Source organism: Crotalus tigris, unplaced genomic scaffold (genome assembly GCF_016545835.1).
Source record: "Crotalus tigris isolate CLP2741 ecotype Arizona unplaced genomic scaffold, ASM1654583v1 scf7180000017628.32516253702:7417878, whole genome shotgun sequence".
Lineage (NCBI taxonomy): Eukaryota > Metazoa > Chordata > Lepidosauria > Squamata > Viperidae > Crotalus > Crotalus tigris.
In genome coordinates, this window is record NW_024096523.1 from 3,539,202 (window position 1) to 3,551,921 (window position 12,720).

General features: G+C 44.7%; 2 protein-coding genes across 7 annotated transcripts in view; both read left to right on the forward strand.

The window, feature by feature from the left end:
• The first annotated feature begins 1,453 nt into the window (after positions 1 to 1,453).
• LOC120304100 (trophoblast glycoprotein-like) lies at positions 1,454 to 8,773 on the forward strand. 2 transcript variants are annotated; one of them, XM_039334243.1, is made up of 3 exons: positions 1,454 to 1,581; positions 3,934 to 4,231; positions 6,031 to 8,773. In XM_039334243.1, exons 2-3 carry the CDS (start codon positions 3,966 to 3,968, stop codon positions 6,866 to 6,868), a joined length of 1,104 nt encoding a protein of 367 aa, XP_039190177.1. In that variant the 5' UTR covers positions 1,454 to 1,581; positions 3,934 to 3,965; the 3' UTR covers positions 6,869 to 8,773. The 2 variants fall into 2 exon arrangements, with proteins under 2 accessions (XP_039190177.1, XP_039190178.1); XM_039334244.1 differs by lacking the exon at positions 1,454 to 1,581 and adding an exon at positions 3,137 to 3,181.
• Positions 8,774 to 11,537: 2,764 nt separating this feature from the next.
• The window catches only part of SYTL1 (synaptotagmin like 1), a 53,640-nt gene continuing 52,457 nt past the window's right edge, over positions 11,538 to 12,720 (forward strand). For 4 of the 5 annotated variants that reach the window (XM_039334251.1, XM_039334253.1, XM_039334249.1 and 1 more), the window contains exon 1: positions 11,540 to 11,799. The gene's annotated coding sequence lies outside the window, so the exon portion shown is untranslated. Of the gene's footprint in view, positions 11,800 to 12,720 lie in introns of all 5 variants that reach the window. The other variant, XM_039334254.1, reaches the window with a different exon arrangement.

Consider the following 12,720-nt stretch of genomic DNA (forward strand, 5'->3'; position numbering starts at 1 on the left):
TCTTCAAACTTGGCCCTTTTATGACGTGTAAACTTCAACTCCCAGAATTCTTCAGCCAGGCACGCTGGCTGAGGAATTCTGGGAGTTGAAGTCCACAAGTCATAAAAGGACCAAGTTTGAAGACTCATGCCCTAAATTCACCTACTATCAATAATTTGGCCTTAATCTCATTGTACATGGGGCGATGAAGAACATAGTAGCTCAAGTCACAATGGACAGTCAAGAACTGGAAAACAGGTGTACCAGACAACAGGGACCAGGAGAAATGTCTTCTCTGCTTCAGTTCCTGCCCTCTGGAACATTCTCCCTCCAGAAATTAGGGTGGCCCCCCCAACTCTGCTGATATTTAGAGAGGTCTTGAAAGCCTATGTGCCCAGGCTGAGGTCCCCAGTGTATGTAGGGTCCCTTTTCCTAGTTGTGTTAACACTGTTAGATTTTTAACTTTTAGCTGCCATTTGTATTTCTTTTCTTTTCTTTTTGCATTGTGTTTTAACCATGTTAATGGGGGGGGAGGGGGTTGTTCGCTGCCCAGTCATTGGCTTGAGATGAGCAGCTACACAAATTGAATGAATGTGACTTAGTCAGTCAATCAAACCAGACTCTTAATTTCCCACCCTTAGATGGATGTTTTAAAGTAGCGGCAGTCCATTTCAGATTTCATAGCTGACCAGGTGACCAAGGGATCCTCCAGAAGCAGCAGACACCTTTTCCCAGGTGTGCTAGCTGGGCATGATAAGGATTGTCACCAATCACATTTGGAGGGTACCAGCTGAGGGCAACTTCGCCAAAGATGCTGCCCTGTTAAGTGATGGGAGGAAGAAACCACATAAATCGTTTTTTTTTTTTTTTTGCAGCTGTTGCTGGGGCAAGTAAGATCCCCAACGCGGGGCGGGGCAAGACCAAAATGAGCAGAGAAGTGGGGGTGGGGCTGGGGGTGGCGGAGGAGCCTTCCGAGCTCTGCCAGACGGGAGGGTCTGTCTTTAAGGGGGCGGGCTCGGAAGGCTGGGAAAACGAGGCAGGATCCCCTTGCCCGGCATCTCCGCCTTCTTCGCCTCTCGGAATCTTTGCATCCCATTGTCTGGCCCGGCGGATCGGTGCTGGAGAAGGGGAAGGGTCCTTTTTTTCCCCCGGGGCTGGGAAACCGGGAGCCGAGGGGGGGGAGGGGTGAAAGCAAGCAGCACGCAGCTCCTCCGGGAGAAGTTTGCATCAGTTTCGCTCCTTCCCCCCCCTCCCGCCCCGTTTTTGAAAAGAAATGGCGCTTTTTGATTTGTGCGTATGTCTAGCCCGCTGGAGAAGCCGTTAGTGGGTGCATTTGTTAAAGCAGAGGGGGAGACGGGGTCGTTTTGGGGAGGGGGCTGTATTGAGGAGGGTTGGGCTGGGGACGGAGTGGGGTGGTGGCAAACCTGTCCTCTGATTGGCTGTTTGGCCCCAAAGATTTGGTAGGGTGGGTGGGAGGCAGTGAAAAGGGCAGAGGGGCGATCAGGCAGCTAACTTCAGCCTGGAGAGATGGAGAAGCCCCTTACGTTCAGACAGACGTCCAGCTTTTAATCTGACTTAACCAGCAACAATAGCCTTTCACTGGTGGGTGCTTGCTTATCTTTTATTACCTTGATTTGATAATGATTCTATGCTTGTACCTTACTGTAGTGTGGGTCCCTTTGAGCACTAAGGATAATAGGATGGAAAGGTAATAATTATTTTCTCATAAAAGGTTCCTGAGGATCCACCCTGGCTGAGGGGTGGTCTGGAATTGATGAAGGGGTTTTAAAAATGACATGTTGAGACTCTTCAGATTGTATGAGTGGACATTACCTTTTATAGGTGCTTTTTTAAAAAAAAGACATTTTCTTTTCCTTAAAAATAAGTTTTGACTTGTTCTCTCTTATGCTGGCTTTCTGCTTGCAGGTAGTTAAAATGCACAGAGGGTCTTCCATTGTAGTCAAAATGGAATGTCCGTTCTAGAAAGTTAGAACCAGATTGTCTCATTTCTCCTCCATTCTGAAAGCAGGTGTGACCAGAAGATTGGGTCGAGGTGTATTTATGATGACTGCTAAGGTAATGGGGGGGGGGACCTTAGACAAGAAATATCCACTAGTCATCCCGGCAGGAGCTGATGTCCAGCACAGTGAAAGGACCCCAGGATGAGGAACGTCAAACTCGCCCGTTGTCTTGGTAGTGAAATAATCATTGTAGAGTTGTTTTAAAAAAGGGTAGTTTTGCTTTATGACAGATATTTGAACAGACCAGGATCTCAATGGCTAAAACAGAGTTACAGTTCTTATCTTTCATCTATATTTACCAGGTATCGTAAGGTAAACTCTCTTACCAAATTCATTTATTCTGCCTTCTTCAGTCTGGACTCCTCCTGTTAGCTCCCTTCCCAGAATGAAGGGGGAATGAGAGAATCCAGTTCTAACTTTCTAGAATGGACATCCCATTTTGACAACAATGAAATATTCTCCATGTGCATAAGGGAGAACAGATGAGAACTTATTTTTAAGGAAAAGGAAATGCCTTTAAAAAAAAAAGCACCTATAAAAACTAATGTCTTCCACTCTACTTTTGCATCTCAAGAGTCTCAACATTTCATTAACTGGGCAGTCAAAAATGTAACAGTTAAATTCCACAGAGCTGGAAAACACCCCATTGGGAAAAATTGACGTGGTCTATCCTAACCCATACTAGGCTCTTTAGAAATTCTATAGAGCAGTGGTTCTCAACCTGTGGGTCGGGACCCCATTTGGGGTCGAACGACCATTTCACGGGGGTCGTCAAACAACGCAGTCCGCCATTTTTTTCCCCCTTTTCCTTAGCTGTGCTACTCCCTTTTATTCTATTGGCTTTTGAAAGCCAATAGAATAGACTCTCTTGAATAGAGTCTAATTCTATTGGCTTTCAAAAGCCAATAGGAATTGTCCAGGCTGTCTCTGCCCTGCTGAGCCTGCCAAAAGTCCCATTCTGCAAACGGTGCTGCACCAGTTGAGTAGTCCTCGACTTACGACCGGTTGAGTAGTCCTCGACTTACGACTGGTTGGGGGGTTGCGGCATTAAAAAGGTTGAGAACCACTGCTATAGAGGAATGGCTTAATTTTCATTTGCTACCTGATTCACTGAACCAGAAATGTTGGGTGTGAGAATTGCATGCAAAGCCTGAGAGTCTAGGACGGCCAGATTGCAAAAGGTAAACTTCTTCCATCTTCCAGACTGATGTAAATGGATAATCTTATAGCCTGATCTTAATTTACCTTACAGCTTAGTAAGGTTTAGTTAAAGGTTTTGTAATGTTTGTGTGAATATATATTATCTCTGAAGCATGTTGAATGCTAGGTCCAAAAAGTGTAGTCTGAAGTTGTATGAAGTAATCTAACAGAAGCCAAATAAAGTTTTGGCTGGAATGGAAAGTCTTTGGGTCCCATTCTATGGAAGAGAAATGGTACATAGAATTTCATAAATTTCATAATTGGAGGGGACATCAAACTCATTGAATTGAATCTCCTGTTTAGGACAGAAATCCAGATTTTAGCACTCATACAGAGAGTTGTCCACTTGCTCTAAACGCATCTAGAGAAGGGTTCACCACCACTTCAAGCCGTTCCCCAGTGATTCCATTCCCAAAAAATGGTTCTTGCCACTTCAAAGTTTCTCTTAATATTCAACTGAAATGTGCTGTCCTGTAACTTAGAGATCTTTATCCCACATCCTGTACTTGGGCCACAGAAAAATATGCTACAGTACCAGTGCTTGAGGCCTATTTGGATATTTTATACTTTGGGAACATTCCTCTGATAATGATGATGATTGGGAATCCCAGCAATTGTAGACCAACACATTAGAGTTATAGGTCAAACTGTTTATATGGAGATTCCTCTTCTTTGCCTGTCTTGGAATAGATTCTGTTTATGGATTCTGATCATCTTTTTCTTCCTTTATCAGCCAGGAATTGCTACAATTGGAATTTATTGGAAATGACCCCTGGGGGCCTCTACGGTGGTTGGACCCTCCTTTTCTTGCTTCTGGCACCCCTTTTCTGCCATCCGTGCCCCATTCCTTGTGAATGTTCGGAGGCAGCTCGTACAGTGAAGTGTGTCCAGAAGGAACTGACCTCCATCCCAACTGGCATTCCTGGGTACACCCGCAATCTCTTTATAACTGGCAACCAGATTGCCCATGTTGGTAGCCAAGATCTCCAAGGACTTCACAATCTGGTCACACTCTCCTTGGCTAACAACAGGTAATGCACCCTAGTGGGTGAGAAACTGCACTCAGATGAAATGGAGTAGGATAGGAGACAGGTTTGCCCTTGTTATTATTGGCTTAAGAAGGCTACAGGGTGGGAGCATATTAGGGTAAGGACCTCAAGCCTTGGAGGAAAAATACAGGTAGACCTAGATTTACAATCACAATTGGGACTGGAACTCTATCACTCAACAAGGCAGTTAGGTGAATTGTGCCCAAATTTGTGATCTTTTTCACTGTGAATAACTCATTTCTTAAAGAAATCTGACTTCCTCTGTTGACTTTTCTTATTAAAAGCCAACTGGGAAAATTGCAAATGGAGACCAGGTGACCCCCCTCCCCCAGGACACTGCCACCATCATAAAGACATGCCAGTTGCCAAGTGCCCGAATTTTGATCATGTGACCATGGGAATGCTATGAGGGTTGTAAGTGCAAGGACTAATTATAAGTTATTTTTTTTTCCAGCACTATTTGTAACTTCAAACAGTCACTAAATGAATGGTTGTAAGTCAAGGACTATCTGAGAATATGGTGGCCACTTTCTCAGAATGATTGCCAGGAGAGGGAGTTGCCCAGACTCAACCCAGCTGCTCTGTCAGCTACAACATTCCCAACTACCAAAAGATAAATAGTGAGGATGTTCCTTGTTGCTCCCTCAAGCTGACCCAAGATACTACTGAACCCCCAGTTCATCTTTGACAGGGGGTTGATGGGAACACTTCCAAGCAAAGGATTATGCTATGCAAAGGCCTCCGTTTTTATTATTACCAGCCTAATGCAACATTGGAAGAAAATGATGTTGGAGATCGGCCCTGTTTTTTTCTCTCTCTCCCTCCCTCTCTCATATAAAGCACATACTGTATATATAAAGCATATATAAAGCAGGATGTTTAAACCTTGTCTCCATAATTGAACGTAGTCAAGGCCTTGCGATACACATGGCAGAATCTTAAGTTATGGAAAGCTGCCTTTGTATCAGAATTAGATTGGATCCATGGCCTGTGCTGTGCATGAGGCATCGTGATTAAAGTATTATTCCCAAATGCTGGTTCAGAAAATTCCGGGAGTTGAAGTCTTAGACTTGTCAGTTTGAAAAACATTGATGTAAATTGTGAGCATGAGGCCTACACTTCATTAGTGGCAGCCAACAATTTGGTGTTTTTCAGCCTGTGTAGTCCAGTGTGCAATTTTTATGTAATCCAACTATACAGTTATAATCCTCATTGCATTATTCCTGGGCCTTGGATGCAGGTTTCCTTTGGGTCAGTCCTGGAGAAAACCAAATGGGAGAATGAACATCAGTTCTCCACATTCTCTTGGTGCTTTGCAAATTCTCTGATTGTAATTCCATACCTCGTGTTATCAGAAAACCCGATCTAGTCAATTTCATAATTCCTTCTGGTTAATGTCACGATGCTGATTAAAAAAAATGGGCTTTACTACCTTCTTTATGTGAGCTGTTCGAAGTCCTCCTGGCTTGCAGATGCTTATGAGCCCAAGGAAGGGGGGATTTATTAAAGCAGCCTGCACTTTTCCCCAGTAAAATCCCACAAATTAAAACTGCACATCTTTGTTCTCAGCTGTCAAACAACGTTTTTCTCCTAATACCCACTGCTTGATCCTTTTCACGTAGATATTCCAGAGATCTCCTTTTGAGTCTATGGAATGTTCCTTCACCTTCCTGCTGACTGACTTTACAAGGAGGGGCTAGTGATAAAAAGATTAAATCAAGATACATTTCACATGAGGTTACTTTTGAATGATGCCAGTGTTGTCCCTTTTCACCTTCCAGGATTAATGCTGTGGAGTCCCATGCCTTCTCTAATCTCCGGAGTCTGCGCTACTTGGACTTGAGTTATAACCACTTAGTCACCATCCACCCTGATGCCTTCAGTGCTAGAAACAATTCAGTCCAGGAGTTGAATCTCAGTCACTCACTATACAACTTCTCTGCCATCCGCCCGGTGGCAGCTGCCCTTGCCCACGGGGGTTTCCAGAATCTCTCCAAGCTTGAACTCACCAGCAACAAGATCATTTATTTGCCACTAGGAATGTTGTCCAGCCTCTCTAAACTTGAGTACTTAGACTTGAGGAACAATTCCTTGATCGATATTAAGAACTCTACCTTTTCTGGACTTCACCTTAAGTACCTTGATTTGACCTCAAATGCCTTCAAAACTTTGAGGAGTGAAGCTTTGTTTGCCCTGGAAAGACAATCCTACCTTAGTCTCTTTCTGAAAGACAACCCTTTTGTATGCAATTGTGACATTGAGGACCTGGTCAACTGGCTGAACCAAAGCCGGCAAGTAGTAGATGTAGAAAAACTAGCCTGCATTTCCCCCCAGGATTTGAGGAACACCTCCTTGGTAGAACTAGTGGGAACAGATCTGGAGTGTCACTACAGTCAACATAGTGAAAATGTTCTTCAGTCCTCATATGCTGCACTGGGTATCGTTCTGGGGATAATTGGCATCATCTTCCTTTTTGTGCTTTATCTGAATCGTAAGGGCATCAAGACCTGGATGAACGGTCTACGGGACGCTTGCCAGAACCTGATGGAGGAGTACCACTATCGTTATGAAATAGATTCTGATCGCCACATCACACAAATTTCGGCAGTGGACATATGACCTCAGTCTTTTCTTTGCAGTGGCATCTTTCTTTCAAACACGGCCTGTGGCTTGCAGATGTCCTTTCCATCAAAAACTAAACTTTAAAGAATTGATGTATAGATTAAACTCTGTATGGATTCAAGGAATTTCCTTTCTTAGCACAAGGAATTTCTCTAGGACAGTGGTTCTCAACCTGTGGGTCGGGACCCCATTTGGGGTCGAGCGACCATTTCACAGGGGTCACCAAACAAGGCTGTCTGCCATTTTTTCCCCCTTTTCCTTAGCTGTGCTACTCCCTTTTATTCTATTGGCTTTTGAAAGACAATAGAATAGACTCTATTCAAGACGCTCTAGTCTAGGAGATTTGACTAACGGGGGACAAAAGATTGCATTCTTAGTGCCAGTCTTGTAAACGTGAGGGGTAGGCAAGTCAAAATCCTAATCTGTTCAAATATTTAGATTCCTAGAAGAATAGGTGTCCTGGATTCTTGCAGTCAACCTTAACTAGGAGAAATTTATTTTGTTCTATATCAACAAGACCATTTATGTAGCTTGCTTGTGGAGGAAACCGGTTCCTTAAATTACAGTGGGACTTTGGCTTGTCACATATTCTGCACTCTAGACCAGGGTTTCTCATCCTGGACCACTTTAAGATGTGTGGACTACAACTCCCAGAATTCTGAGAGTTGCAGATCATACATCTTACGGCCCAGGTTGAGAAATCTTGCTCTAAGCAGACAGATGAAACATTATGTGAAGAAAGAACAATAGTGTGCAAATGATTCTGATCTTCTGATAGAAGAGGTGGAATAGCAGTAGATTAAGAAAAGGCAGATGTAATCGTGACTTCCTTGTCTCCTCTTCCCGGGAGCAGGACTTTCCTGTTGTGATATCAAGAACCTTGACAGTCCACCCAAGTGTTGACTTACAGGCAGGAAGAAACAAAAGCAAAGTTTATCCTTCAGAAATGATATCTCTCTGATTGGGGGTCAACAGCAAGAGAGATGGTTGAAACCAAGTCCTGCTTATGAGCATCTCAAATGAATCTGACTTGTCATTACTGTACAGGGATCAAAGTGCTTGACTTACTATATATCAATATGTTCAGCAGGACCCTTCCTGTGTGAAACTCACCAGCTTGATTCACAAGCATACTGAGATCTGGCTTACTTCTCTCGTATGGCTTATGGCCTATGTGAATAAGCCAATGTGATTTTACAACTATAGACTATGATTTTATATGAATATGTTGTGTGAGCACACCCAAGTGTGTGTGTGTGTGTGTTTAGTAAATCACAGTTAAGTAAACTACAAGTTAGCATGTATGGGAACACTCACTGCCTTAATTCAAAAGTATATGCGTCTTGGCATTTGTGACAAGAGAAGGAATGTGTATTAAGTTAGAAATTTGTTGTGCTTAATTCATTCAATATATTCCACTGAATTAAATTAACAGGCTGGAGAGTTAAAAGGATGACTCTGTGTGCATGTACTTTAATGGGTATAGCATAAGCTGGGAAGATGGATCGTTGGGGAATTCTGGGAGTTGAAGTCCACACATCTTAAAGTTGTTGAGGTTGAAAAACACTGGCTATTGTTTTGTGAAGTATGCAAAGGGCAAGAACATTTACTAAAGTCCAGAATCCAAGTTGATAAAATAAGTAGCCACAATTTGGAGGCCCAGTTACGGAATTCAAATGCAAGTATAACTTAAGCATGCAGTTGGTGAATTAATAGAAACTAAAATCTCTAAACCACATTTTGTTCAGTCTTAGGAAAATATAACATGTGGGCAGGCATCAGCTCTAGAGTTCAGTATGTTACATTTTCTTCTCTAACTCCCAAGGCTGCCAAGCATCTGGTACAACATGATGTTTTATTGTATTAAAAAAAATGTCATAGTAAAAACAATTTTTAACCCAATGATTCTACTCATGTTTTTGCTTTCTGTTTTACCTGAACTTTTTTTTCCCACCCAGCTTGGGGAATGGGAGTCTCCTATTGTGTAGCCTTATGCTTGAAGGGCTTATATCTCTGAGGAACTGTCTAATCTAGTGTGTCTCAACCTCAGCAACTTGAAAATATGTGGATTTCAACTCCCAGAATTTCCCAGGCAGCACAGCTTCTGGGAAATGAAGTCCACACATCTTCAAATTACTGAAGTTGAGAAACACTTGTCTAACCAAAAGCCAACATAAAGAGAAAAGACCAGTGGTAGCTAATTTTTTGTTCCTCAGGCCCAGAATGGACTTCCGGAAGCGGCATCCACACAGAGAAATGGTTGTTCTCATATTTGAATCCCACCACTGGAAAAGACCCATAAGAAGGAATAACGGCCTGAAAGTCACCCATCCATAGTGAATTGAGCAACTGATTGTTATGATTATATATCCATTTACAGGTAGAACTTCTGAATGCTGGTTTTCCATCTCATTGTCCCTGGCTACCGTGTAGCAAAGAGACTTGAGTTTCCTACCTAAACAGCTCTCCAAACCCAGCTGCTGGTTGAGATGTAGTCAAGATTGGGGGGGGGGGGTGTGAAGCCATGCAAATATTCAATTCCTCCCCGTCTCTTTATGAGTTCTGGGCAAGTCTAGGTTAGAAAAAAACATTCTGCATTTTAAGGAACTGACATACTGCTGTCATGTTCTCTGCAGCCTAACAGTGCATTCTGTCCCCAACAGTGCATTCAGGATGAAGTGGACACGTCTGATCACATGACCCAGGTGAGCTCTGTTTCTTTGTTTTTAAGGTATTGTAAATAATTTCCTTGAGAGAGAGGAATGCTTTAGGATGGCTGATCTTCTGAGATGGCCTCTTGTGGCTTGGGAAAAGCTTAAACACCAAAGAGAATGAGGATAGAATAGAGTTGGAAGGGACCTTGGAGGTCTTCTAGTCCAACCCCCTGCTCAGGCAGGAAACCTTATACCATTTCAGACAAATGGCTGTCCAGTCTGTTCTTTAAAAACTTCCAATGTTGGAGCATTCACAACTTTGGGAGGCAAGTTGTTGCACTGATTATTTGTTCTAACTGTCAGGAAATTTGGTGCTAGGTTACTTCTCTCCTTGATTAGTTTCCATCCGTTGCTTCTTGTCCTGCCTTCAAGTGCTTTGGAAAATAGCTTGATTCCGTCTTTGTGGCAACCCCTGAGATATTGGAACCCTGCTATCATGTCACCCCTCGTCCTTCTCTTCATTAAACTAGATGTTTGCAATGTTCGTATCTATTCAATCTTGGAGACTCTAGACCAGGGGTGTCAAACTGCCAGCCCACGGGCTGGTTTCATCATACCAAAGCCGCACCCTATTGCTGGCAATGCAAAAAAAGTCGCGATACATCGCAACATGTCACATGACGTGGTGAGTTTGACACCCATGCTCTAGAGCAGGGGTTCTCAACCTTGGCAACTTTAAGACTTGTGGACTTCAACTCCCAGAATTCCTCAGCCAGCTTTGCTTTGCTGGCTGAGGAATTCTGGGAGTTGAAGTCCACAAGTCTTAAAGTTGCCAAGGTTGAGAACCCCTGCTCTAGACAGTATATAAGAATACCATCTATATCCAAGGAACAGTACAATATAGATAATCCTCTTTTAGTGACTGCCTTGGATAGTGACCATCTGCAATTATGACAGTGATGAAAAAGTAACTATCACCAATCCTTGCATTTACAACCTTTGCAGGTCTGTAAAGCAAAAGAAAGATGAAGCTGAGCCATGCTGGCTCAGGAATTCTGGGAGTTGAAGTCCACAGGTTGTGAAGGGGCCACAGTTGCTCCACTCTTGCTGTATAAGTTTCCAGCCAAGCACAAAATAACTTGCTTCTTGAAACGGAGATCTTAGACTTTTGTTGTGAAGCCATGCTACCACTTCCACATAATTTTATACACAGTATACCTGGGACTTGGCTGTTTCCCTTACTAATTCCCTTTTTTTAAATTTTAAAAAAAATCGAACATACAAGAAAAGCCAGTTTTACAACCACACTGTCCTACTCTTACTTCCTACAATCTACAGGGTGGTTCTGAAGATGACACTGTTCCCAGCTAAACTGCCCTGCTTTTTTGGAGTAGAGGAAAAGGGGGAGACACAAAACTTAAAAATAAAACATTCTTTTCCTTTTATCCTGGGGAGAATGTATGTTTTCCTCAGAGACCCCTTGAAGAAAAAATACAGGCATCCGTCACAACTTTAGTCCATTCTCTGGGACCCCTGAAGCCCCACTTAGCCACGGATCACTCACTTGGTTATCCCAAAGATGCTTTTTTCACGAGGCAACTAGACTTGCTTTTTTTTCTTTAAAGACGTTTCAAGAAGCTTCTTCAGCTCTGGGTGCACAGCTAAATATCTATGGAGATTCTCAGTCATCCAGAGCTGAAGAAGCTTCTTGGATGAGAAGCGAAACGTCTTCAAAGAAAAACAAGCAAGTCCAGTTGCCTCGTGAAAAAAGCATCTTTGGGATAACTATGACCTGGATGACTGAGACTCTCCATAGCTTGGTTAGTTTAACCTTGCTTGGTTAGTTTAACATTGGCTAACCGTGGTTTGGGGCTGGGGAACCGTACGCAAACTCCAGCCAGCGCGCTAGTTGCGGGGGGGGGGAGCAGCTGGTGGTGCGAACGGGCGCCCCCCCACCCCCTCCCGGAGACGAGCGCCTTCGACTCCGCTCCAGTTCCGCCCAGCCAGCCGCTTGGACTCCAGGCCTGGTTTCCCGGCGGCTGCGCTGGGCGGTCTTTCCCTCCTCCTGCGGTCGATTCAGCTGGGTCTCCTGCTGAGCCTGCCTCGGCGGCGCCTAGTTGAGAAAAGGCTGCCCGGCCGGGCGGACCAAGGGCGCTTCCGAGAACCGACTTCTCCGAAGAAATTGCTCAGCCAGTCGCCTCGCCTCGCCTGCTCTCCCACTCCCCGGCTCGCTGCCTGCATCTGAGCCTTGCAGGAGACACCCCACCTGGCCAGGTAATGCGCGCGCGCGCCCTCCCTCTGCACTTTTCCCACTTTCTTTTTTGTTGGCACAAAGTTGGCAGGTATGCGCCGAAAGTTCGCCGGCTTGGAAACATATGGCCGGGCAGGGCTGGACGCGGAAAGCGAGCCTAGAGGAAGCCGTCGAGAGAGGGAAAGTGGGTGGCTGGTGCCTTGTCCTGAGTCCCTCCTGGCTGGCAGATCCTGTTCCATTGTGCGCACCTGTTTGGGCACTGGCCAGGGCAAGAAGGCAGGCAGGCAGGTAGGGTGTGTGCGCACGTCTGCGTGTACGTGCGGGCTTGTCTGGGGAGCGATACCTGTGGGGCGTGTTCAGACAACACGCCAAGCTAGGGTTTCTTGAGCTTGGCTGGGCTTGTGCAACATGTCGAGCCACGAAGTCACAAGGCTGAGCTGGGAAAACCCAGCCTGAAGAGCTGCTGGCAGCTTTTCCGGAGCTGCCAAGTCTGGGCCCTTGAATCTTCTGCGGGATGCCCCCTCTGTCTCTTACTAGGGCAGGGGTCTCCAACCTTGGCAACTTTAAGACTTGTGGACTTCAACTCCCAGAATTCCTCAGCCAGCTTTGCTGGCTGAGGAATTCTGGGAATTGAAGTCCACAAGTCTTAAAGTTGCCAAGGTTGAGGACCCTCTGAGAGACTCGGACCAAGCGAGCTTCACCCTTCAGTCTCCGAGATAGTAGATCCCTTTGCTTCGTGGGCTGAACGTGGTTACTCTTGGTTAGTTTTGGAGAGGAGCGGTAGGTTTGATTAGTTGCAGATTCAGTTTATAGCTGAATCTTGCAACTAGATAAACGCACCTAGAGTGGTCTTACAGAGGCATTCACACACAAGTACGCACCCTCTTTAGGGTTCCAGTGTGTTGTGTTCTAAAGACAGTTAGCCAACTGTAACCCCAATCCTT

Bases quoted from the DNA above. Each gene is read 5' to 3' on its own strand.
- LOC120304100 (XM_039334243.1), top strand. From the start codon at position 3,966: ATGACCCCTGGGGGCCTCTACGGTGGTTGGACCCTCCTTTTCTTGCTT. The intron at 4,232-6,030 runs GTAATGCACCCT...TTCACCTTCCAG, and splicing joins CTCTCCTTGGCTAACAACAG to GATTAATGCTGTGGAGTCCC.